The 27,019-nt window shown below is 48.2% G+C and overlaps 1 protein-coding gene across 2 annotated transcripts; it reads left to right on the forward strand.

Moving 5' to 3' along the window:
- The first annotated feature begins 2,508 nt into the window (after window positions 1-2,508).
- Window positions 2,509-27,019, forward strand: DUSP10 (dual specificity phosphatase 10). 2 transcript variants are annotated; one of them, XM_033056356.2, is made up of 4 exons: window positions 2,509-2,638; window positions 4,095-4,940; window positions 21,400-21,777; window positions 24,762-27,019. In XM_033056356.2, the coding sequence occupies exons 2-4, from the start codon at window positions 4,139-4,141 to the stop codon at window positions 25,025-25,027; spliced, it is 1,446 nt and encodes a 481-aa protein (XP_032912247.1). In that variant the 5' UTR covers window positions 2,509-2,638; window positions 4,095-4,138; the 3' UTR covers window positions 25,028-27,019. The 2 variants fall into 2 exon arrangements, with proteins under 2 accessions (XP_032912247.1, XP_032912246.1); XM_033056355.2 differs by lacking the exon at window positions 2,509-2,638 and having other exon boundaries at window positions 3,802-4,940.

Genomic DNA, 27,019 nt, shown 5'->3' on the forward strand with positions numbered 1-27,019 from the left:
CCGAACATTTTCTTGGTGCACCATCGTTAGTACTGTACTGGGAAGTCTGGTCAGAAAGTAAAAGGTTGCTAAATCAGTGATTCTAAGTGTTTTCTAGCAAATATTTGCCTTAGGAGATGTCTGGCTTTGGGAGATGGCTAAAGAGGAACACAGTTTCCAGCTGCCCTGGTTGGAGGGACCATTTCAGGCGGTGAATTGAACACAAGCCCATGGGAAGCTCCTTCCCCAAGGGTGGCCTGAAAGGGAGATTTTGAGGGAAGCACAAGCTACCCCTCTTCTGCTGTGAGCCCAGTGCCAAAGGACAAAGAGGACTAGAGAGCCTGGCAGTGCTCTAGTGGTGTCTCACAGTGGCACCTCTGGGGAGCTGACCAGTGTTTGTGCAGTCTGGGAGCAGCACATTTCTCCATGGAGCTGTTTGCCTCCTTCCTGGGAAGGGCAGCTGTTCATGCAGCAATAACACAGCTCTGATAAAGCCTGGTTTGCATTTATGCTGGCCAGCACGGGGGCTTTTGAGCCTTCAGAAGGTAATTCCTCCTGCGGTCTATGCTGGGTGAAGTCACTCTGTGACTTAATTGCTCAGTCTTCGCCCACATTTGCACTCAGTGGGAGCAGATTGCTTGAGGTGAAGCTGTTACCAGTGAGAGCCTTCTCCCACTTCCCCTTCCTTCCCACCCTGCAGGGGAACTGGTGCCCTGCTGTGGCATTGCAACACTGGAAACCTAAACCCTGAGTCCGAGCTGGATGAGTTGTTGTTCTACAAGGAACATTTAGGAGAAGCAACTGATTGTTTAAAGAACAGCTGTGGGGAAAAGGATCTGACTTGCTGTTTACCTTAGAACTATTAATTTAAATAATCAAGTATTCAGTGCTTCTAAAATCTTGCTGTTTTTTTTTTTTTTTTTTTAATCTGAGTTGCTGGATGATGTTATTTCTGCATTTTATACTTCTTTTTTTTTCGTAATAGACCCAGTTGGATTGGTAGTTACAGCTTGAAAATCCCAGTTGAAAAATTAATTATCTGCATACATCCCAGAACCAAAATCTTTGGGGGCTAATTTAGATTCAGTGTTTTCATGCTGACAACTTCTTACCAGCTCTAACTCCATCTTTTCTCCTGTAGCTCCAAGGGGTGCATTCCAGGTTGTAGGTGAAATGCTTTGTTGCTCCCATGGTTAGGAAAGGACATGGAAGGATGCATTGCCCTGGAGATGCCACTTTCCCTGTATCTGAGTTACTGGATTGATATGTGATGTCCTGGTACACGATGAGACGTGGCTGCTGAACCAGGAAATGTGTAAATAGATTGCACAGTGAGGAAGGAAGGGGTGCAGAAATCCCGTGCTGCTGCCAGGTACCCTCCTAGTGTGTATGATGAGCTGATCCATGTGACTTGAAAATCAATTCTCACCTTGTAGTGCTCACGTAGCAAGGGTGAAAGATCATTATTTCAGCCATGTCAGCGTCTGACAGAAGGAATGAAAGGGATTCATGCTTATCCTTGTAACAGGTCCTTAAAATCTTGTCCTCCAGCCTGTGCTAACTTTTCTTTTTACACTGGGGAGTCTAGTTTAATCTAGGATTCAGGATCTTTTACTGGACAATGTGCCAAAGCTGGGCTCTATCTGAGTTTCCATGACATGGAGCAGCTGGATCCATCTTTACTCTGGGGGTCAGGCAGGCAGGGACCTCCAGACCTGGCTGTCTCTGGGCAGAGTGGGGCACATCTCCTGCCCTCCCCGGGATTTACTGCTTCGGTGTGGGGAAATTACTGTTCTACTCACAAGTATTTAAGTGTGGGCTCGTTCTGCTTGTGCTCACTGCTCCAACTTCACCTGTCCTGTAGCTCAAAGCTGGTTTGCAAGCTGGGCTGTAGGTGAAACTCCAGAGCTCCCGTGGGCAGAGTGGAGTGGTGGGATGCACCGTTCTGGAGATGCCCCCTTCCCTGTCTGTGTCCTGCTGGACTGGATGGGATGGACTGACCCATGAGGAGATGTGCCTGCTGGGATTTCCCCCTCCCAAGCACCTCGTGCGGGCTCGTTTGTGACAGGGAAGAACCGCTTGGAAAAGCACCTCAGCAGCATCCCCTCGGCTCGGCGCCGCTCGTTCACTGCCGAGCCGCTGACGGCGGGGCTGGGGCGGACGGGCAGCACTGCCCCGAGCGGGGCTGATGCTCTCCTGCCCCCGTAGCTGGTGCCGCCGCGGACACGGCCGGACGGGGTTCGCTCCGGGGGTCTCTCCCGGGACACGCTCCCGGGACACGCTCCCCGTCCTGCGGGGGGCGCTGCCGCGGGGCCGCGCGCGCGGGCCGCCCCCGCCCGTCCGCGAGGAGCACCGGCTGCCTCGGGGCGCGGGGCCGGCGCCGCGCCCTCCCCATTGGCTGCCGGTGACGTCACCGCCCCGCCCTCCCGGCCGCCCCCCGCTCTCCGATTGGCCGGCGCGGCCGCCCGTCGGCGCGGGCCCCGCCCCCGCCGGGCCGTACATTTACGCGGTAGCAAAAGAGAAAGTAACGAGGATGGTGCGGGCGGCGCGCGGGGCGGGCGGCGCGCGGGGCAGCGGGCGCGACACGCACCGGCACCAGCGGCACCTCCCGCGGCGGCCGCCGCCACCTCCGCGCACCGCGCCGGGGCGCGACGCGCCGGTAAGTGCGGGGCAGCCCGGCCGAGCCCAGCCGAGCCGCGCGGGACACGGCACAGCGCGGAGCGGGAGCCCGCGCCCGGGAGCGCCGGCCCGGCCCGCCGCGCGGTTGGCGGCAGCCCCGGCTCCCTGCGATCGGGGGGCAAAACTTCAGCTTCCCGCTTTTCGTGGGCTCTCTCGTTGTTTCCCCTCGCTGGGGACGTTTATTTAAAATTTTTAACTGCGTCAGGCGAAGGCGCTCAGGGCGCCGTTATCCTTGTCCTCATCCTAAAACGGGGTTGGGAAAAGAGCGGGCTGGGAGAGGCGGCCGCGGCAGCTCCGCCGTGCCCCGGGCGGGCGGGTCGCGGCACTTTCCCTTCCCGCGCTCCGCTCCGCGCGGCGGCGGCTGCTGGGGTGACAGTGACAATGTGACAGAGTGACAGTGCCCCCCGGCCGCCCCCTGCTCGCCGTGCACATCTCCGTGCCGCCGCCCGCCCGGCCGGCCCGCTGGGGCGGCAAGCGGGAGCTGCGAGCGCTCGCCGCGCTCCGAGGGCTCGGTGGAGTTGGTGAAGTTGGTGCTGGGATGGGTTTTTCAGAGAGAGCTGCCGCTGCTGCCGAAGTTGCTGGTGAAGGGGACGCGCTCTCAGGGCTGGCTCTGGGTGTTTTGCTCTTGTCGTCTTCCTTGTGTGCCGAGTGGAAACGAGGGGATTCAAATCCTGCGTGCTGCGTCTTGGCAAATGGGCAGGCAGTGACCTTGGCTGGGGCGGAGGGGACCACTCTTTGTAGAAAAGTGAAATGTGTGCTGGAGAACAGCAGCCTTCCGAGACTAGAGCTGTGGGCTTAGGTGGGACCGGATTCACCTCTGACAGGGGGAGGGAAGTGCAAGGTGCACGCTTGTAAGGAACTCCAGAAGCTAATTTTTCTGTTTTCTTCTGGGTATTTTTTTGTTTAGCCTTACGTGTTCAAGTTTGTAACTGCCTCAGAAAATTTATTCACAGGCTAATTTTATTCCAGCTGCTGGAAAAGTTGCATATCACCCCTGACACATTCAGCTAGTCAGCTCTTACACGTTCTTCCCTGTAGTAGACTCAGCCCAGTAGGTGCTTCCTTTTCAGTGAGCAGCAGGACGAGGGAACGTGCCTCTGTCGTTATCAGTGGTAAGCCTTGCAGCCTGGGGTTTCGGAATAGCTCAGCACCATCTGCGTGTAGCTGAATGCCTCCTCCTGGGTGTCACTGCACAGTCCAGGCTGCTCGTGTGGATTCTGCGTGCCACGGGCGCACATGCAGATGGCTGAAGTATTCTCTCAGCACTGAAAAGGCTTTTTAGCAGCTACTGTGAGCTGGTAGCTGTCAGAAGGGGTTGTTAGGTTGGGGATAATGGGTGTTGGCAAAATAAGTTGTTGTATCTGTAGGTTTATGTGATTTCATGTTCTGTTTTCATCACCTTTTTTCTTCTTTCTCTTCTGCTTTTTCTTTTTCAGGGTGATCTTGAGTTCTTCTGAACTTGCTAGTGCTCAGCCTCCTCATGCCTCCATCTCCTTTAGACGACAGGGTAGTAGTGGCACTTTCGAGGCCAGTGAGACCTCAGGATCTCAACCTGTGTTTAGACTCTAGCTTCCTTGAATCTGCCTCTTGTGCTGGTGAGAGCCACCCCAGTCTGCTCGGCGCAGCTGTCGTGTCCCTAAAGACTGCTAATCTCACGTATATGCCCTCATCCAACGGCTCTGCACGCTCCCTGAGTTGTGGATGCAGCAGTGCCAGTTGCTGCACTGTGGCAACGTACGACAAGGACACTCAGGCCCAAACTCAAGCGAGCACCAGCAGCACCCACGCCGGAGCCTCCCCCGCCTGCCCTGCCAACCAAATGGTCAACAGCAATGAGAACGCCGGCAGCCTGAGCCCGCTGGGCGGAGTGGGGAGCCCCGTCTCGGGCAGCGCCAAGCAGCTCGCCAGCATCAAAATTATCTACCCCAATGACCTGGCCAAGAAGATGACCAAATGCAGCAAGAGCCACCAACAGAACCAAGGGCCTGTCATCATTGACTGCAGGCCCTTCATGGAGTATAATAAGAGCCACATTCAAGGGGCTGTCCACATTAACTGTTCTGACAAGATCAGCCGGAGAAGGCTCCAGCAGGGCAAGATCACCGTCTTGGACTTGATCTCCTGCCGGGAAGGCAAGGACTCCTTCAAGAGAATCTTTTCCAAAGAAATCGTAGTTTATGACGAGAATACCAATGAGCCAAGCAGAGTGATGCCTTCCCAGCCGCTCCACATAGTGCTAGAGTCACTCAAGCGAGAAGGCAAGGAGCCCCTGGTCCTAAAAGGTAATCCTCCTCGTTGCCCAGACACAGTGTGTTGGTTTGCTTTGCAGTGTGTGCTCTCTGCTGTCAGCCTCACTGATGGCTGGACCTTGAAAGCCTCTGTTTACCTCTGGGAAGGTCTGTGTGCCTCAAGTCACCAGTGCCAAAGTGAATGCCTTCCATGGACAAATCATGGAGCTGGTAGCAGGGAGGTGCTTGCTTTTCTCTGAATGTTGTCCTTGAGTAGCAGGAGGGATGAGAAGTGGAAGGAGGAGGAAATGTGCTTCCTGGTGTCTGTCTGTGCAGACAAAAGAATTTCCCCCAGTGCTTGTTCTGAGTATTTATAGCCCAAGGAGCCGAGGTCCAGGAGGGGATACTTCTCTTTTAGCTTGTCAGACTGACCTTTACTTAGCAACCTTATTTTAGTCCATGTAAAACTGGGCTCATAGGTGCTGGAGATGGACAGTGGGAGAGTAGGAGGAGGAGGGAGGAAAGGCGAGGGAGGTGACTTGGTCTGAGGCATTGTGTCATGGACCAGTCAGCAAAACTTGAGGGGCAATCAAGCCTTGTTTTGGTAATATGGGGTCAGAATAGTGGACAGAAGGAGATAATTTGTTTAAAAAGTGATCTGAAAGTGTTCATGAGTGCTTATGTATGTATATGGCTTTCCTGTAAAGGCTCCTGTTTTTTTTAATATGGAATTTGGTTTATCCCTTAATTCTTTGGTGGAGATGAGCCCCACCAATTAAGGCATCATCCAAGGACACTTGCTTTTCTTCACTTTATTCTCGAGATCCTATTTATAACAATGCTGCCCTCTAGATTAAATTTCCTTTCCCCTGGGTGTTTATGCCATTCGGAGGCATGGTTGGCAGAGGCTGGCTGTGGCAGTGGGAAACTATGGAAGGATTTGCTGCTTAGCTCATACTGTATGTATTTAATTCGCTTAATTTTTCTGTGCAGCTTGCTTCTTCCAGCCTTCTCGGTGTGGCTGGAGAATGGAGTGGGCTGGTACTTTATCCCTTTTCCTCAGCTGAGTTTCATGGATTTGTAAGAGCTAAGGGTCATGTGGGATATTTCTCTGTGTGTGTATCTTGTGGAAGCTTGAAATTGCTGAACCGTGTGCTCGCTCCTGGCAAGAGTGTGGTCATGCTGGTCATGTTTTGGTGCTTGCTACAGGATCCCAGTATGCTTTTATTGAGTCTCTGGGGTCATGGTGATGCCCTCCATCTGTGGAAGAGGGAGATGAGGCGCTTGGCAGAGCGAGGCTGCCCCTGGAGTCCTGCCCTTCTGGTGGGAATCCTTTCTTGTACAGCCTTTGCAGCTGGATTTGTGTTGCAGTCTGCAAGCCTTCCTACCTTTAGGAAGGTGGTGTGCTGAAGGTGTTCCCTGTGTTCCTCTGAAAACACAGTGCAGCTTCTCCGAACCTCGCACTGGTGCTTTTTCAGTACCTGGAGTGAGATGGTGGCTGGGATGAAGCTGTGGGCCAGCAATTGGGCAGCACAGAGCTGTGGGCACCGTGGGCAGGTTGTGGCAGCCCCTTCCCTTCTTCCAGCAGCTCTGTGTGCTGCTCTGGCTGTAACCAGGTGCTGGGGAGTCCTTGGGCCGGTTTTGGTTTTCAGACACTAAGCAATGTTACCTCAAAGCCCTGCTCAGCAGAAATCCCTCCCCAAACTGGCCTGTCAGCAGATCTGGAAGTGTGCCAGAAGACAGAAAGCCCAAACCCTTTGTTTCTTTGGGTAATGTAGTGGTGAGCTGGGCTGGAGCAGAGCTCACCTGGGGGAGCCTGTAGTGGGGAGCAGCTCCCCCATCACCGTAACTCACCTCCCGTTTGGAGCGGGGCTCCAGCTGGGGTCAGACGGAGTTGAGCATGGCATAAAGCAGCATTTGGGAAGGCTGTGGCTGAGTTTCCGAGCTGGGGGAGTGGCGCTGGCAGCACCGATTATTTAGTTTCTCTTGACAGACAGCGTTTTTTCCATCATGGCCCGGCGCTGGCCATCGCCATCCCTGGGCTAAAGGAAGCTGGGGGTGGCCGGGGAGCCCTCCGTGCCTGCCTTTGTTACTCGGGGTGATTTCTGTGGCTCTCCGCTGCCGGCCCTAATTTACGGCCGGCCCATCTGATCCCGTGTTGTGTTTGCAAACACTGGTTGCTAGCCGGGCTGTCCAAGTTCCTGTCCCGGTGCGGTGCCACCTTCTCCATGTTTGGTGCTGCGGCCGGCCCGTGGCACGCTGGCACCTCGGGGCTCAGCCCCATGGCCACAGCCCGGGCTTGGCTCACAGCCCTGCCCAGCCCCACAGCCCTGCTGCTTTGGGGAGCCCCCGGCTTTTACAGCAGCGCAGAAACCCTCTGTGAGCTATAGATAAATGTATGCACGCTGCACCTTATTAGGCGCGAGTTATAAAGAGGTGGTCTGGTTTATTTTTAATGTAGCAGACCAATATATAAACTAGCGCTGTGACAAGAGAGGGTTTCGTGTACCCTGTAGCATGGAGGATTTTAAGACCTCTGTTCCCTTTCCATCCATGCCTCTCCTTGCTGCTTCCTTTAGTGGTTTTTTTGGTGATAAATGTAACATTCGCATAATTTTGATTTCAGCTCTTAAGAAGAAAGATTTGCTTATTTATTTTGCCACAAGGCACGGCAACGCTCGAGACAGGCATAAATCCTCTATTTTTACAAAAAGTAAACCCATAAGAATAATGTATTTCACAGTCCTGCTACACAGGCTGTAGGAACCTGAGCTGTCAGAGCTGGAGCTGCTGCTCAGTCTGTTTATAAACAGAATAAGAAGTCATATTTCCCCAGCACCCCATGACCGTGATATTCCATGTTTGCTGAAAACTAAAGGCCTCACGTTTTGTGGATGCTTTTTTTAATATGAGCCCAGTGTCCTTCTGCTTGAGGCCAACATCAAAGCTGAATTTGGGGATGGGGAGAGCATGGTGCTGTGACTCTGGCTGGGTCAGCAGCCCTGGCCCTCCTTGGTAGGATTGTGCCACTTTGCCTCCTGCAAACCCAACAGTGAGGTATCTCTGCCTTCCCTGAACACCTCAGCTCATAGCAGAAATGGAGTCTTGGGGGCTTGTGTGCTTGAATTTGCTACTGGGACCTAAAAATGGAAAGTAGGAAATTAATTTGCATTCAGATGAAAAATACTCTTTTTCCCTGACTAAGACATTTAGGCTTGAAGTTCATCTTTTTTTCCCACGAGTTAAATTAAATCTACAAAGGAAACAAAAATGAAAAATTGAAGCATCTATGCCAGCACATCTTGACAACTTTTAACACAAGAGGAGTTGCCTTTGTCTCCCTGACCAGGGTCTAGTGGCATTGTCTCCATCCTGCTGTTCTTCCTCTTCCTTCAAGACCCAGCAGTGGGAGCCTTGTGAACCTGCTTAAGTACTGTGTTTAGTTTGTAAAGGCTTCTGTGTTTGACTTCAAGAAAGCAATGGAATTCAAAAGCAAAGGTGAAAAATATGATTTGGCTTTTTCTTTAATTCCCACTATATGCTATGAGCTCATGGCTGGACTTCTGCAAAGGAGATGGGGAGGAGCCAGCTGGTTCCTCCACAAAACCTGGTTCCTTCTCTGTTCTTGTTCACAGTCTGAGGAGCTTATTTATGCTCTGGTTTTCAGTCTTCTCTCTGCTCATCTGACAGGGAAATAAACGAAGTGACTTGCTCTCATTATAGTGGGGAGTGTAGGACCTGCCAAGAAACCACTTCATGCTTTCTGCCATGGTCTAAGAATAGTTTCAGATCTCTTACCACACTAGAGTCACATATCAGCAAAGTTGAAACAACTACAGAGGGGCTGAGATGCTTACAAAAGGAATAATTACTAGCTTTATGTTCTCCTATATTCATGTAAATACTGTGATCAGCTGTCTTTGAAATACCTGACCCAGCCATAGCCTGTACAAATACATCAATTATTACTGTCATTAATTATGTAATTCAACAGCATCAGTGTTGCTTTAAACCCTAATTGGATTACACTGCACAAGTGTATTTGAAAGTAAAACTTGATGTAATGGTCAACAAATCCAGCTGACCAACAAAACATGTGCCTGGCACTTATTTCCACCAGAGATCTCCACTGAATAAGTATTAGGTCATGGTTGTAATAGGGAAATGTGTAGTTTTAAAAACACTGGACGTTTCATATGAGTTACTTAACATTTAAAAATAAAGTGTGTTCCCTCTGTGCTGCAGAGGCGAGCTGGCCCCATCAGTCAGGGAAAAACTTCTGCTGGCTCTACCAGGGCTGGGATTTCACCTTCAGTGTTCAGGCTCTGATTGCTGGTGCTTGAAGTTTCTTTCTACTGGAATAAATAATCTTCTTGGTCATCACACTAGAAAATTCGTTGCGTGTGTCATTACATTTTGCATATAGCTAAATTGGGACAATGGTGTGCCTGGAGACCGCAGTGTTTACCGTGTTTTGAGGGCATACTTCTGTAGAGGAGAGGTACCTCTCTGCACTTTGACTGTTCAACAGTAATGGTGAATGTGGCATTTTCTCCCAGATTATGGCATCTGAGAGTTTGCTGTGCTGGCTTGTATGGTGCCTGTCACATTTTAACTGTCCTTGGGAAGAGAGCAATGACACTGCCTTAGAAAGGGAGGAATAGAAAGGAGATTCCCCCCTCCCCAGTTTCTTATGCCCTTGGAATTAAGAGCTAAGAGTTAAAAAGCAAACCTCTCTGATGCTTGTATAGAAAAATCTGGTTCTAGTTCTGTGTAAACTGGGGTAACATTCCCTACAATGTTCCTGGTAGGTAGATGTTGGGTTATAATTAGCTGAATGCCTCACGTGCTGCCCTTACCCTTGCCCTGCCAGAGGTGAGAAATTCCGCTACTGAAATCTTTCTAGGACGGTGTGCTCGTCTGTCTTCTGACTTTTTATTCTTGAGGTGGATACAAACTTTTGGAGAGGCTCAGGGTGGAAGGGTAGCTGTGTTTGAGGTTTGAGTGGTGTCTGCATCTTACCTGATACAGATGGACTATTTTTTAAATTTTTTTTTAGACTTACGTGTGGGTGGTTTCCTTCCAAAGCAGCAGCCGAAGTTTTTGCTACACTTATGAGCACAGATGTTTTTGGTGAGATGGCCTTGGCTTTATGATGTGTTTGAAGTGGGGGCTCATCCTTTGTCTTTAGGCTATGACTTTACTCTATGAAAAGCCCCATTATAGTTGGGGTTGTTATTTATGCAAGCAACTCAAAAGTGAAGAAATGCCATAAATCTAAGCAGCATGCACACATTTCAGCATTTCTCTGCTTTGCAATTTCACCAGCCAGCCAGGAGAGAAACACTTCTCAAATACTCAGCATCAGCTTGCAGGGCTATAGAAGTCATGCTGTTTAAAGAAATCGATTATGGTAATCTGAAGATAACCTAATGCATTGTCCCTCTGTGTGTGAGATAAGATTGTGTGTGGTGCTTTGGCCTTGTTGGGAAGTCCCTGGTGGGCCTGGGAGAGTGCTGGCTACAGAAATCACAAGGCTGACCTGAATTACTGTGAGCAGTTGTTTTTCTGAAGCTTTGATTCTCACCTGAACCAGTCTTCAGCAGTTTTTTAAACACCTCTATACTGTAAAAATTAATTTGTTGTTATCACCAAGGTGTTTGGTAAGCTGGGGCTTGAAGGAGAGTGTTGTATCTATCCTGGATGCCACCTTTCCCTGCCTCATGAAAAAGTAAAGGCTGCAAGGAGTCCCCTTGAGAGCAGACTGGATCAAGGTGCTGCCCTGAACACTGCATTTTCTTCACTTTCCTCTGGCAGGCCATTCACCTGCTCTGGATCCACTGAATGTTGGGGGCTGTGGGAAAGCTGGAGTGTGCCCTAGTGCCCTTGGGTTTGGCCACCAGTCACCCTGTGAGGAGGCAGAATGGGGACTGCTGTGGGCACGTTTGTGCAACTGGAAAGTCCAGGGGTGCTCGTGGTCTCTGCACAGCGTGTTGGTGAATGCTCTGTGGTTCAGTAGTGAGGCTTGGAAGTTTTGTTGTTTCATTTTGTTTAAACACCTTGTGACTTTTTAGTACAGGAAACTCTTCGCTTCAGTTAATATCTATGGTGAAGGCAGTCTCGCATCCGGCAGCTGAATATTGTTTTTGGTGTGTTCTCTGCTGCTTAGAAAGATGCTGGTTCCCCAGGTGCCTGTGTCCTACCAGGAGGTGGTCTCTGACCTAGTTCTGGAGCAGCATTTTGGGGCTGGAAGGAAAAGGGGAGAGATGGAGAAGCAAGTCAGCCCACCATGTGGTGCAAAGAGGAACTGGACTAGAACTGGAACTGGACTAGAGGGATAAATCTGGGCCTAGACAGCAGGGCAGTCTTGTGGCCAGGAGAGCTCTGACTAAGCCCACTCACCATGAGGCATAGAGAAGTTATTTTCACCTGACTTGTTGTTTGTTTGTTTGTTTGTTTTGCTGTCCTTTGCACCCTTTGTAACACTGAGCTTTTCTCTCTTACTGCCATTGGTGTGAAGCGTGCTTGACCCAGGTTCATCCACAGTCCCTGTGGCGCCCTGGGACAACACAGTGCCACCCTTATCTGGCTCAGCTACAGCAACAACTTCTGCAGTGGGAGCTTCTCCATTGAGCTGTCCCAGTGGAGAGTCTGGGGATGGTGGGGCCAGGAGGGAACTGTAAATCTGTCTTTGCCTGCTGCTAGAACGCTCCTACTGGGTGGGAGGGCTTGGGAGCCGCCGCTCCTGCCAGGGTTAAGTACTGCTTTGTGGAAATGCAACACCCTGCTTCCAAGATCAGGGCTTTGAAGGAGTAAGTTGGAAAAAATAAATTAAGAGAATAATAATAGAGATGTGAACACATTGGCTTCAACTCTTTTACTATGCCCTAGCTTTAAAAAGTCTGCAGCATGCCTGGATAAATTCCCACTTGATTCACTGCAACAGAGAAGAGCTGCTTCTAATTAAAGGTAATAAAAAGAAGAACAAATGTTACTCCTTGTCCACACATGAATTATCATATATTTTATATTTTTTACAATACTTTAAAGAGACTTGGAAAATAGAAGATAACTTGCAAGCTTATGTTGTATCAGTCGAATATGTTGTCTCCAGTTCTTTATGGCAAAGTGTGATATTAAGCTTACTGCCTTAGGTAAGCAGTTGAACACTAATGTTTTAAAGCAAAAACTATTGTTGGAGCAATTGACCTGCACTATGTTGGTGCTGGGCTCTTAATTCTTCTTGTTCTCTGTTAAGGTAATGGGACTATGTCCAGGTAATGAGAACTAAGAGTAAGACTTCTGCTGCTGCTTAAAATTTGCTGGCATATTTGAGGTACAAAACCACTCTGATTGTTTAAAATTAAATTAATCTTAAATTCATAGGTGTTAGTCCAGCAAGGCAGAGCAACATCTCTGTTGAGTGATAACACAGTTCTTGCATTTCCTGGGTTAACTCACCCGTGGAGACAGTGAGTTATTTTATTTGGGCACAAGGGTTGATTTTCATCTGGCTGGAGATATTCCTTGTTTTATTGCTGTTTAGCTCTGGATTCTATAAATATGTCTTTTTCTCTTCCCCCTCTCTTCCTTCTTGCCTTGACTCTGGAGAATATGGATGCAATCTAGGTCAACTTTCTCTTTCCCTCTGGGGTTTTTGCAGGCTAGCCTTGGTTCCTTGACCATTTAGACTGGGATATATGTGCCAGGAGAGCTGGCCCTGAAGCTTTTTTCCAAGTGGGGGCTGGCATGCACCATGCTAGTTCCAGTAGTCTGCTGCTTTTATTTTGGACTGTGTGGCACAGGGATATGTCAAAACAGCATCCTTTGCTTTCTCTGTTTTTCCTTTGGAATACCTTGCTGAAAAATGTCAAATCAGAGACAGATATTGTTATTTCTAGATGAGAGGGGAGCAGCTTTTCAGTCTAAAAGGAGTTTAAATTAATCAGGAATGGATGGTACTCCCAAATGGGGGTATGGTATATCAGCATCCCGTTTTCCTTTCATATTAATGTGCATGGTGCTGGTGTTTCTGATGTAGAGGAGCAGTGGTTTGGACTAGAAAAGAGCCTGTGTTATCTTCAGGAGAAACGAAGCAGCCTGCTCTCTCTTTAGAAAGAAGCTGTCCTGTAGAGGTTGCCCTTAAAAGGGGAAAGAGAAGAAATGGATGGCTGAAGCATGAAAATGTCAGTGTTCTCTAAAACACGCAGATTAAACAGAAAGGTCCACTCCTACGCATCCAGGATTACGGATGTCTGACACAGTGCTGGGACCCTTCTCCCTCCTCAGACATGCTGAGCCACAGCTGCCTGCATCCTGCTCCTGTGCTGGCTCTTTCCAGGCCACTGGCTTGAGAGATGCAGATGGTGATGGCCAGGGAGGGAACTGGTAATAAATTAAAAAACAAATGTAACTTGGTGTTCTAGGCAAATGTGCTCAGCTCTACCTCTGTCTGGGAAAACAGACCCATAGCTCTTTGTCAATATAAAACCATTTGTGGTATTTTATTGCATTAAAATAGTTTCTGTTCCCTCCCCCCTCGCTTCCCCTGCCTCCTTTGTACATAGCTTTAGCATTTCTTGATGACCTTTTTGTTAATATGATTTCCAGTGGGAGCATTTCACAGTAGAAGTATGTATTCCTTCAGGGTTTATGCTGACATTTCCAGTGATTATTTAATTGGACTTCATGTTAGCCTGCATCCCCATGGGAACACATACTTTAGCCATGAGAAGTTGTAATGTGACTAATTTTGAGTTTCTTCTATAAACGCTTGCCCTCCAGGGAGGGTAAGTCCAGTCCTTGGTGGCTGTGGAGTCGTCACCATGGTGTGTTTGGGATGTGGGGTTTCTTCCCTTATTCCTATTTACATTCTTGTATAGTTTAGTCCTTGTACCAAAATTCACAGGAGGCCTTCTACTCTTTCACCTTCCTGACCATTCCCCAAGGATAGCACAGTGCTTTGAAGGATGCTGGCTTATTTTCCCGTGAATACTTGAGTTTTTATTTTGAAATAAGCAGACTCAGCAGTCCCATAGCACAGGGCAGACTTCCAGTTACAAGCTGGAACCACTGTCTTGAATGCACAGAGATGGTCCCAAAGTATTCAGGATGTCTTCTGGACAAGCTGATGAGTAGTCCAAAGGTTAGTAGCATCTCTTGGAAAAACTGACAAGTAAAGGGACAATATGGATGGGATGTGTGGGTTTGCATGGGTGTCCAGGGTCTGCAAAAAACTCTAAATATAAAACAAAAAAGTGTAAAGAAAAGAAAATAACTCAACTGAAATCCAAGGAAGATTTTCTAGTGACAGGTCAAGGAAAAAAGATTGTTTCTTTCTAATTGGAATGAACTTAGATGATCTAGTAGTCATGAGAAGAGGAAAAGGGATGAAAGCTGATGGTGGAAAAAAGCAAGTCATGTGTTGAGGTGTGGGAGGCTCCTGGGGGTGATGGTGAGGTTGAAAATGGGTGGTGGTGGGATGGGAGGAGCTGAGAATGGAGCTGGGCAGAGCTAGCAGAGGAAGCAACTCTGGCACAGCCTGGCAGGGAAAGGGGCTTTGGATAACCTCTTGCTTGCCTCCCCAGCATGTGTCTTTAGGAGAGCCAGCTTTGCTGTGCCTTGTGTCAGAGGAAAAAAATAAAAGGAAATGATGCCAAGGACCTCAAAAGCCAGTGGGAGAGGATGTTCTGTGGCAAGGGGTGTGAACCATAGTGAGATAAAATTAGAAATAAAGTGTGAACGTGTGCGCACGTCCCTTGATGCTGAGGGGAAACCTTTCCTCTTCATCCAGCGTCACACTCTTGACTTCTAAAGGGACCTCAAACCATTGTGTCAAGGGTGTGCTTGTGACTCCTCTAGTCAGAATTTGTGTACAAACTGACCTCTCGGGATAGTTCCCACACGGAAAAAAACTGACCTTGCAAGTTCTTTGGAATGTGAAGTTTTGCCTTTTTTTTGAAGTGCTGTTGGCAGCTCAGTTTGAGGGAGAGACTAGATTAGATTGAGTTTATCGAGGTGGAAGCTGTTCTTTGGTTGTGCTGTTTACTTTTACTTTTTTTATGTTTGCTCAAGGGTCAGTCTTGTGCAGCAGGGCTGGTGCTGAATGCTGTGCAGGTGACAGGGAAAGCCCCATGGCAGGGTTTCCTGGGAACATCCCACAGGCAGGTGAGGAGTTCACTAATGTCACCTGCCTGAGCGTGGTCCAGTAGGTCCCCACCCCTGTGGATGGAAGGGAGTTGTCCTTCCTGCTGTGTGGGCAAATACAGTATTTCCTGCCATATCAAGGCTGCTGCAGCAGTGGGGGCAAGCCTTGAGCAGTGCTCAGCTGGAGGTGTGGTGAGGAGAAGGGCATCTGCTTGGAGAGCAGGAACACTCCTATAGGGATCTGCTTGGATTGGCCCCATTGCTCTAGAAGTCTGGGAGGCAGAGCCCTGCTTGGGCAAGGAAAATGTGTGTCTTGTGTTTCTCAGGAGATCTGAGCATCCCTTCTTTCAGTGCCTCAGGATGAACAGATCATAATCCCCAGGACACACCAGGAACCATCTTTTTTGTGGCTGAAATCACTCCAGCAACATCTGTGAGCAAGTGTGGCAGCTGCATGTTTACTGCAGGGTGGCCTCAGCTCCTGGATTCAGCCTCAGTTTCCTTGGTGCTCAGTGTTGGTGGTATGAGGAGATGGTGGTTGTCCACACCCTGGGAGTGCATTGGGCCTGTAAGGGCAGAATTCTGCTTTGACCAGCATCTCCCTTGGTGGCAGGCCGTGGTGCTGGAGCAGCCTGCACGGTGGCATTGCGGTGGTGGCGGCTCAGTGCCAGCGTGCCAGCCTGCAGCAGGACCTCGAGACACTGGTGGCAGCATGGTGGGCAGTGGCCGTGAGACCTGGGCCCTCCTGCCCAGCAGGCTGAGGAAGGAGAAGAGCATTGGGTGGAGGAAGCTTCTGGACAATACTTAACTTCTATTTTTACATGCTGGAGTCACGTTTGCTTAACCTTGAGGCACCCTGTGCTTTGAATCAACCTGACACAAAGTCATCTGTTCATTAATAACACAGGAGCAGTTTAATTGTTGTCTTAGTGGAAAAATACATGAGACTGTCATCAGCTGTTGCTTCTGGCAGTGCTTTTCTGCAGTAATGTAAATAAATGAGGTCACAGGTTTAAAGGAACAGGCTGTACTTGCACAAATTCAAATTCAGATACGCACCAATTGTCTGAGTGTCTCTGTCCTGCACCCCAAATGCTCCCTGTGACATTTCAGCCCTAAACTCACTCAAACACTGCCGCAGGGTTTGCTGTGGTGCTACTGACAGGGCACATGCTGAGTGGGTTTTAGAGCTTGGCTTCATTCCTGAGCGAGTAAACTTGTGGTGGCCAGAGCTGTGGTATCGCCAGATTCTCTGCTGCACACCCCGCGAGAGCCCAGCGACACGAGAGGAGGGCACTTTGCAGATTGAACATCTCTTCTGCTGATACTTCCCAGTGTCCTGGGATTTCTGTTCTTCTTGTGCTTGTGTGTGCATTGCTTTATTGCTTTCCTTCTTTTTTTTTTTTTTTTTTTCCCCCCCCCGAGATGACTTTGTGGTATTGTAATCGAGGATGAGCAGATCCAGAAATCCGCCTGGACAGCTTTGAAAGCCGTATGAAAGGTCTGGTTGTCTCCCAAGACCACGTGCTTAGTCTAAATGTAGCTCCCACATCTGCAGTCTGTCATGTATAAAAGTATGTTCCTGTTTGCAGTGGGAGCGGGAACACCTAGTACCTGCCACGCTCGGAACAAAGTATATCCACACTGATGAGGTAATGCAAAGGTGTTGCTTTGTGGGGAGGGTGTTTCACTGTAGCTGCCTCTCCAAGTTCTCCCACTGGAGAGGGAACAAGGTAATTTACTCCCTTAACTGTGGGGCAAGAGTCTGTTTCCAGATAGGAAACATACTGCAAATGTGCCAAAGCATATTGTAAACCTAAATCCTGGTTTGTGTGTAGTCACACGGCCAGAAAGCAGCAATGGTGGCTGAAGGAAATGCCAAAGGAGAGACACAGGACTCCTCTATCAGGTGTTGCTGTACTCCTTGTACTTTGAACAACAAACAACAAAAACCCTAAACTAAAAAGCTGCAATGGTACAAACAAACAAAAAAATCCCCTTAAACAAATCCCCAACCAGCCAATCCACTTCTGTGCAGGTAAGGTTTGTTTTTCTGGATTTCTTTAAAGATGATGCTATTGCAAGGCCACAGTCTGTCATAAAAAGCTGGCTGCCTCCTTCCTGCCGTACCTTTTTTGCCTGTTTTGCATCGTATTTGCCCTCTCCTAATGGCAAATGACAGACACTGTGTTAAACATGACTTTTATGCCAGCACCATGCTGCTTGTCTTTTTTCAATTGTTCAGAGCTGCTTTGGCTGCTGTCCAGCTGCTTACCTGGTCTTGCAGTGCTGGTGTGAGCCCGGACTCCTGGGTGGCATTGAGCTGGGAAATCTGTGTGCAGCTGCTGCTGGGGTGCTGCCTGGTGGGAGAGCTTGAGGAGCATTAAGTAAGATATTTGTGGGCAGATGGCTGCAGAGAACTTGAACAAATGAGTGGGAATAGCTGGAGCATGTACAGTGCTGACTTAAAACTTCCAAAAGTTTTGAGGTTTCAGACACTCCAAAGTCTGTTGTCACTTGCTAACTGTTCTGGCAGGGCAGGACGCTGGAAAATGTCATGCAGTTACAATTGCAAAAATTGTTCTGCAACTTGAGTCTTGCATCAGTGGTGAGCAAAGAGTCCTTGGTGTTCTGTTGTATCCTGCTAGATATCACACAAGGCCATCTGCCAGCAAGGGCTCTGCTTCATTGATTGATTCCTCATGGAAGAAATACCTCGGGTTCCCCAGAGTGCTGAGCATCCCTGTATGTCCATCTCTGGTTTTGGGTAGGTTCAGCCCTCTGAATACCTGCCCAGCAGCCGTTCTGGAACAGAGCAAAAGCACTTGGGATGTTCTCTGTGCCCATGCACAGGCTGCATCACACTGGCTGGGCATACTTCCCCGTGCTTTGGTCATTACAAGCTCTGTGGAGTGTTTAAAGCCTGGAGAGATGGGCTGCAGGCAGGACAGTCTGTTGAAGTGCACATCCATCGATGGCTCATCTGCCTGCTGGCATTTTGGTTTGTCACTGCAGGTCGCTACACTCCTGAGTGTTTCCAATAGCCCTGCCATGTGTTCCCATGGACTTTCTTGGTGCATGTATTATATTGCCTCTCTACTTAGGTTGTGTCTATCTGATGAAGGCTTTTCCCATATTGCAAACAGCATCTGAAAAGCTGCTTTTAAAGTACAGCTTCTGTGCTAGTGAGAGGCTTCTACTAACTTGTGCTTCTTGGCCACAGGTGCTGTTACTGCCTTCTGTAATGCTTCCTTCGTTCCCCAGGTTTGGGAAGGCTTGGGCAGGGTCAACCAGAAAACAGCTTTAGTTACAACCCCAAGTGGAGTCTCTGCATCCATGCCTTGAGCTTCCTTGTGATCTGGAGTTGTGATCAGTAGCAGTGATGTCTTGCACCTTACTGAGTTTAATAAATCAACTCTTAGACCAGGCTTGCAAGAATTTTATGTTGGTCTCCACTCTGGGTACAGCCTCTTCTCTCCCACCTCTTCTACCCTTCCTGCGTGAAGATTTTTAAATGCTGAAATAGCAGCTGCTTGACAAGGGAATGCAGATGCACCTGAATACTTTGTATTTACCTTCATGTGGAAAATCTGTCCCTCTCTGTCTGATCGTTATTGACTTTGCTTGGACCTGTTTTGGGAGGTAGTCTCAAACTTAAGCAAAGCCTGACCATTAGGCATGCATGAGCTCTACTTAAATTACCCTAGTGCCTCATGAATCAGTTTATGCAAGGATTGTGTGTGTTGAGAGTGGAACAGCACTCAGGAGGTGTCTGAGTCCTGTTTTGGGACCTGCATGACTCACATGGCAGCACAGATCCGAGCCAAGCTCCTGCTGTTGGATTAGGGTTCAGCTTCCCTCCATGACTGCATCTTGCTCTATCTTTTCTGGGTACCAGTGTTCTTGTCCATTCCTCCCTTGCTGATGTGTCTGAGCCACTTCAGGTTAGTAATCCTCTCCCCAGTAATGTGTTCTTTCAGGAACAATTGCTCTGAGAGTTGCTTTAAATATTGCTTGAACTGACTTTTTAACTCTCACATGAGGAGGTGAACAAGGAGAATGGAGCATGTGAACTGACTTTAGGAATGGTGACACTGGGAAATATCTGTAAAATAATTATGGATGAAGGTGTTGTATGTCTGGCTACTCCACTTGTTTGGGCATCTTCCGCATGTTGTGTTTGGGATCCCTTCCCATGCTTTGTCCCGATATTCTGCTGTGTCTCACAAGGCAGCTGGTGAAGCAGGATGGTGTCTGCCACACCATCAGCGTGTCCCTACCTGAGTGGTGAACCAGTGGGGTCCTACCTCCACCTGGGGCTGCTTATTCCAAAAGTCAGCAGGAGAGGTGGAAACTCCAGGGTCACTAAAACAGCTCTTTTCTTGGGAATCTGAGCATGCTGTGGCTATTGTTTAAACAGCAGTATTCCATCTGAATGGATTGCCTGCCTGTTCAGAAAGATGGGAATGTGGGTTAGGGTTTAGCTTTTAGCTTAGACTGTAGGCTGGGCCTGTTGGTTTAGATGAGACTTCAGATAACTTGGGAACCGTCACCTTGTTTGTTTTCTTGAGTGGACTGAGAAGACTTTTCAGGCCCTGCTGAGGCCAGGTGGTGCAGTTGGGCTCAGATTTTTGTCCTTGCTCTTCTTTCTATCCTGAAAGAAGATCCCTGTAAAGAGCAGAAATATCTGAAGACGAGCACATTTTTCAGGCAGGGGAAATATTCTGCATTTTGTAGGCATTTCAGGGACTTCTGAGAAGTTACGTTACTAGCAGCGTGTGAAGGACGTGAGTTTGGGTGTGAAAAAGGGCACTTGCATTAGAGGGCTCAGATGGTTGTAACCTAGTCTGGGTGCCTTGTGCCCTTGGGATACAGCACAGGGCACCAAAAGGGGCCTGGGTGGGTCCCAGCCCAAGGGCAGGCGTGTCAGGGACACTTGGATTGCAGCACTCAGCATCAGGCAGTGAAACCCTTTGCTGTGTCTGCTCCAGAGCCCGAGTGGCAACATGTTGTGCCTTACTTAAAAACCTTCACTGGATCACTGTGAAAGAGCATGGAAAAGACAAGTAGTCTCTCTTTTATTTTTTTTTTATTTTTCTTTTTAAATATCGTTATTGGGAGGGTGACATTCCACATCTATTTTGGCCAGTGTGGCTCTTTCTAGTAACTTCAGAGTCGCTCTCCCCGCTCCTGGGTTTTTTTTTGACTTGCAGTTAACAAAGTGCAATTGAGCCTGAGCACTTGGCTTGTCTGGATGCCGAGCACAACCCCAAGTATCCCAGTACAACAGCAACGTGCCTGAGGTGGGGAATGCATCCCCGCATTTCTCCTCTTTCCGCCTTTTCCTTTCGGTGGAGCCACCTGTTAGCATTACATCAGCGGCTCCCAGGAACGCCTCCTACCAAAGGCCTCGCACAAAGTAGTGGTTCTTGCATTGTTTGCACTCAAAGAGCTGATGTCATGCCAGCTGATGTCATTGTGTGCTGTGTGGGATCGCCATGGAAACTGGGCAGGTGGGGAGCCTGCCGCTGATGTCAGTGCAGAATGAGGTGTAGAAGGAAGGTCCACTTTGCTCGCTCCAGCTCTGCCAAGCCACCCTCCTCAAAAAAAAATAATGGAGGGGAAGGGAAATGGTGCTTGAAAAAGCCAGCAATAGAGCAGGGAAGGCACGAGTTTCCTTCACTGATAAAGTGAATTCTCCCTCCCCCCTCAGATCCATCTCCCAATCCATTTTAATGTCCTAAAAATAACTCTTGCTCGGTATTTTCAGGTGGCCGGAGCAGCAAAAGGAGAGCTGTTCGCCACATGTTAAGCAAGCACCTCAGTTGCTGTTAGGTTACAAGGAGTGGTTTTCTTTTGTTTGGGTGCACAGACAGGTACATGCTGTTCCCTGGAGGGATGCCGGGGTGAGCTGCTCCCATCCTCAGAGCTCTTGGGAGGGGGTCCCCCTGCAGGGCTGCTAAAGGGCAGGTGAGACTAAGCTAAGACTTAAAGCTAAGACTATCCCAGCTGCTTGCTGCTCTGCTCTAGTGTGCTGATAGCCCCTTGGCCCCTAGTTTTGGTGCTGTTTTCTTGCTTGGAAAGACCCCTTCCTTGTGGCACAGGCCGGTAGGTGAGGCAGCCCAGCAGGCTGATGTTGCACAGAGGCGCGTTTGTGTGCGAGCCCGTTCCTTGGCACCGTCCTCCGCGCACAGGGAGGACAATGCCTGCTGCTGATTCAGGCCACCCTCGCTGTTGACAGCCCAGTGACACTGTTACAGTGGTGGTGGGGACAGCAGAGCCAGCTCCAGCCCTCGTGGCCCCACTGTGTGCTCTGTAGAGATCGTGGGGTGCCTAACCAAGGTGTCTGCTTGGTCTCTCTTCCCAGGAGGACTCAGCGGTTTCAAGCAGAACCACGAGAACCTCTGCGACAACTCCCTCCAGCTGCAGGAGTGCCCCGAGGGGGGAGGAGGGGGCGGCGCCTCCGCTGTGCCCCCCGTGCTACCTCAGTCCATCCCCACCACGCCAGACATCGAGAACGCTGAGCTCACCCCCATCCTGCCCTTCCTCTTCCTCGGAAACGAGCACGACGCTCAGGACTTGGAGAAGATGCAGAGGATGAACATCGGCTACGTCATCAACGTGACCACCCACCTGCCCCTGTACCATTACGAGAAAGGCATGTTCAACTACAAGCGGCTCCCCGCCACCGACAGCAACAAGCAGAATCTCAGGCAGTATTTTGAAGAGGCTTTTGAGTTCATTGGTAATTACCCTTGCCTGGAAATACTCCTGTTTTTGTTTTTGTTGTTCTTATTTTTACCCATTACTGCAGTTTAGAGTGAGCTTTATGCTTTGCCAACCACTTGGAAGGCTGGTTAAGGCCATGTTTCCTTTAGTTTGGGTTGTCAGAAATGCTGAGCACTTCATATTTCTGTCCTTTCTCATCTCTGGCACATCCGGTTAAGTAGCCCGAGGTTACAATTTCTATCCAGTGATAGTAACACCTACCTCCACGCTTCTAAATTCAGGAAACCCCAAAAATTGAGATTTTCGTCATCCCCTCTTGTTGATTCCTTTGCATTCCTAGTTTCCACACAGTGGCTTCCAGCCAGTTTTTCATAGTGACTATTCTTAATGGTGTCTCAATCTTTGTCAGTTTTCTCATTAAGTTAGCAAACTTTCACACTTGGCTTGTTCCACCATTAGATTTGTAGCTTCAGAGGGTGTGTGTGATTGAGTGGATGGTGATGAAAACTTGCATTAATAAGCCTCTAAACCCTGTAGGCTGTGTGAGAGAGTTCACCACAGAGCTTGTGGAGATTGTTGAAGTGACCCAGCAGCGTTGTTCTGGACCTCATTACAATCAGCGCAGCACAGCCCTCAGCCAAGTTGAGGCCAGGACCATGCTCAGCTAGGCTCAAGCCACTTCAAGCAGGGCTGGTCAGAGAGGACTTCAGCATGTGGTACTGAAAGCTTTTGAGGACCTTTCCTTGCCCCACTAGATGTCTTTGTAGACACTGCTTTTGTGGCATAGTAAAGGTGCTTCCCTAGCACACGTAGGTGTCCTGAGAGGTTTGCTGGAATGTTCCGGGGAACCACTGACATTAAATTCTATGTTCTTTTGCTGAGACTGATCTAATTCCTTTAGCAGTACTTCAGGCTTGATGGAGGAGTGCTGGACAAAGGAAGAAGCATGCCTGTGTGCTGCACCACAGCACAGAACTGCCCCTGTCCTGGAGTGGGTGCAGAGCCGTGTCCCTCCCTGCCCTCCTTGGTGCTGGCTCTGCACTCAGGTGCGCTCAGGCTCGGCAAGGATTTGGCCGCAGCTGTGGGACTGGGTGCCAGGGCAGGGCTGTTGTTGTGAGCCATCTGCCCCTGCTGCATGCTGGGCAGGGCTGGCAGCTCAGAAACAGAGGCTCCTCAGCCTTGCCTGGCTGTGTCTTGGCAGGGTCATGGTGTGCTGATGCCTGTGCTCCATAGCCACACTGCTTTAGTGAAGTGAATAGAGAAATCATTGCTTGTGCTGCAGTTCAGGGGAGTTTTACCACTCTGAGCCTTTGGGCTTGTCTTCTGCAGTGTGAAGGACCAGAGGGATCTCTAACTCACATTTTCCCTTTGTTCCTAACCCAGCCCCAGTGGTACCAGTAGTGCTGTCAGCTCCCCAAGCTGCTGGTTACTGTGTGCCTGGGAAGGTGAACGCTTGTTTGGGTGAAGGGCAGGGAAAAGGGAGCCTTGCTTTGATCCTCTGGGAAAACAGCTGTGTCAAAAAGTCCAGTAAAACCTTAAACTTTGAGTACAACAGGATGGGGAGATGCAATAGGCTGAGCTTAGGTAAAGAGACTGAAGCTCTGTTGAGGTCCTTCTGAGGTAGAAGAGAGAGAGTTCTGCTCTCCTCATCCCCATGAAGTTCAGGATTAGAGTTCTCAAAACCACTGGAAGATAGTGTTTGGCTTGTGACCTTACCAAGAGCAGAGAAAGCAGCTTTGCTCTGGAAAGGTTTAGAAACCATTTCAAAACCCATTTTACTTTCCTTTTTAATAATTACAGCTTGAGGGTCTGACTTTGTTTTTAATAAACAAATATTTCTCCATTGAGAGTTTTTCTTCCGTATCACATTAACCAGCTGGGGAAGTAACTGGTCTAAGCTTTCCCTTCCTCAGGGTAAACTTTAAATTGCATTTGAGAAGATTTGGAAGTGTTTAAACAGCAGATTGTTGGCCTATGTTTCTTTAAATATGTCTTCAAAAAACCACAACCAACACCAGGTTTAGCTGAGACTAAAGCCATAGGAAGTGAAATCATCAGAAACTCTCTGGGAATGTGTGTCAAAATGCGTTAGAGAGTTTCAGCTTTCTGAAATACTAACTAGCAAAAATGTCTAGAGGGAAGTTGGCTTCGTTTATGCTTTCACAGTATAGGTTGAACATGTGGAGTGGGTTGAACTGTGCTCTTGGTGGGGTTGGATTCATGCCAAAACCTGCAAACTAAATTCACATTCCTCCTGTGGAATGAAACAAAAGAAGTAGTTTGAAATGTCACTTCCTGAAAGCTCTGTTTGAAAAGCAAGCTGTGACAGATGAGGATGGTAGGGCAGTGACTCTCCTCTCTCGTGTCCTGTTGGGATGTGGTAAGAAGGACTCTGTCCCTGCTAGATGCTGCCCAGGGTGCCTCTCTCTAAGGGATGAATCTTGGTGGAGCGGGTGTGTGTGCGTATCCAGCTCCTCCTTGTGCAGAGCCACCACAGCAGAGAGCCCCACTGAAGCTCATTTGAAGAGTAGCCTTGCAAAGCTTCAGAGGACAGGGCTTTGAAACAGATGTATTGTTATGAATTGGATCTGAAGATACCTGGTTTTTAGAAAAGTGATTCCCTGCTTTGAAAAACAGGGAGGTTGAGGTGCTGACATATCGCGGTGGCTTTGCAGCTGAGGTGGAAATGGAGCCTGAGATTCCTTTGCCCTCGTCACAAAATGCTCCCTGGCAGTGAAGCAGCATCTCTCAATGCATGGTTCCACTAATACAGAGTAGAGAGTGGATGTATTTTCAGTGTCAGACTGGACTGGGGGTTTCACATTCGGTAGCTGTGAAATCTTGGGGGAAGATGTGCTGGAGGAGAAGGGGAAGAGACACCGCTGTGCTTGTAATCAAATCAAGGGACTTTTCACATGAAGTTACTCTTAATTGCACTGAGCTTGTTCTAATTTGAAAACTGGCAAAAATCTTACTTTCTTCTGTCTGTCTCGTTTGCAGAGGAAGCTCATCAGTGTGGAAAAGGTCTCCTCATCCACTGCCAGGCCGGTGTCTCCCGATCCGCCACCATCGTTATCGCGTACTTAATGAAGCACACACGCATGACCATGACAGATGCCTATAAATTTGTCAAAGGCAAACGACCAATCATTTCCCCCAACCTTAACTTCATGGGGCAGTTACTGGAGTTCGAGGAAGACCTGAACAATGGAGTCACCCCGCGAATCCTCACACCAAAGCTGATCGGCGTCGAGACTGTCGTGTGACGGCCGAGCTGTGCGAGGGGGCCGAACCTGTTCTTCACCTGATTTGGGGCAGTGATGGGTGGGTTGGGGGGTTTTCTTTTTAGCTTTCAAAGGGGAGTTTTGTGGCAAATCTTTTGTGAATAAAAACCTTTTTTTGTAAGGAAAGGTTTTTAAAAGATCCAAGAACTTTGCTGGGTTTGGGATGCTGTTGTGATTTCCTTCTCAGACACCGGCAGAGCAGGGAGGCTTCAGAGCAAAAGGAGTACTTTTTAAAATGAAAACAACAAAAACAAGAAGAAGATATGTTGGGCTTTTTTTCTTTTAATTTTTAGTTTTCCCTCCTCTCTGGCTACTTGTAGAGTTTATGGCTAAGTAGTCTGTGCAGGTTCATAGACTGAAGAAACCTAAGTTGAAGACATAACACAAATAGCCAAAACAAAGCAGAAAAAAAACCTCCCTGAAACAGAAGAGCCTTCGTTCTGCAGAGGCTTTGCTAAAGATAACCTAGCAAAATGCTCACCAATGCAAAGGAAATCAGAGCAGCTTAAAAGTCTGCAAGGTACTTTTCACACTCCTGACTCAAACTAAAGAAGAAAACAAAGTTTATTTGGCGTGTTTCATGTTCCAGTTCTATTTTTCTATTTTGGGGTGTAAGGTTTTAACAGTAAGGGACTTCGATCATTCTATGCCATATGCCTTCACTGGCTTCTTGTGCAATAATAATTTGGGGTTTGTTTTGAGTGTGCAAACCAATTAAGAGTTGGCTGCCCACTAATAATAAGATAATAATTTTTAAAGTCTAATAGTGCAACAGCAGCCAGCTTGGTTCAGGAAGGATAAATGATAGCAGTTATTTTGTTCCTTTATATGATTTTGATCCTGGTTACAGTGCCATAAACCTTGTTACATATGTATATCAGAATGTACAAAAATCTAGAACAAGCAAAGTTTATTTAAAAATATTTTTCGCACAAAATATTGGTGTGTTTCAGTTGTCTATGTAAAAGAAATTTGATTATAAAACAAAAAAATCTTTTGGAAAGTGTGTGTCCTTTTATTTCTTTAGCCATTTTCCATTTTCTTTCTATGGGATGGGGTTTTTTGTTTTGTTCTCTTTGGTTTGTTTTTTTGTGGCATTGTACCTCTCCCATTGACAAAATTGATGTCTCTTGTTTGGCATCTCCCCTTCAGTGTTGCGTTCCTGTCCTCTGCTGGTGGAACACATTTTCTTTACTTTCTGCTGCACTCTTGCATCTCTCTGTAACCAGATTTTTCTCTCTGGTTTGACTGAATTAGGACTATTGGTGAGGGCTTTTTGGTACAGACCTGTTCTTTCTACAGCTCAGTAGCCATTTGGAAAAATAAGAAATAAACTATCTCCACTGATTCCTTTCCATCTTCCTGTAGTTAACTTATCTTCTATGTTAGAAAATTGTCTGTTTTTTAGACATATGTTGGTCACATGTGCTTTTCCCTGGCCTCTCTATAGCCCCCTTGTTTAGCAGTTCCACAATTCCTGGGAATTGTTCTCCTGGGATTTTCCCCCTCCCTCCTGCCCTTCTCTTCGTGCTCCTCCTTTTCCAGCTGTGTCAGTGTTGTGTGGTGTGTATTGTAGGGCTGATGTTTCTGCCTGACAGTGTCCCTTGGGCAGCTGACTTTTGCTTTCCTTGTTTGTATTCACTTTTTTTTAATAATATGGTATAACCTGATCTGTTCTGGACTGTTACCACCTCCAAAGTTTTATTTGTATGAGCCTAAAATGAGTTAGAAAACATTTCTCATATGATTCTGTTGTGCAAAGTGATCTGTCCCAGGAAGGCTGATAGCAGTGAAGGCTTTTCCTAGATGAAAACCTACATGGACTGAACCAAGTGTAAAACAGGACCTGTTGGAAAAATTAATGTATAATCACATTAGACATGTATATTTTTGTGGACATTTTACTTAAAATGTTGTTACTATACAGATATTTTCTTGAAACTTATCCCTTTATTAAATTATTTTTCTACTGGA

Source organism: Catharus ustulatus, chromosome 3 (assembly GCF_009819885.2).
Source record: "Catharus ustulatus isolate bCatUst1 chromosome 3, bCatUst1.pri.v2, whole genome shotgun sequence".
NCBI classification, from domain to species: Eukaryota; Metazoa; Chordata; class Aves; order Passeriformes; family Turdidae; genus Catharus; species Catharus ustulatus.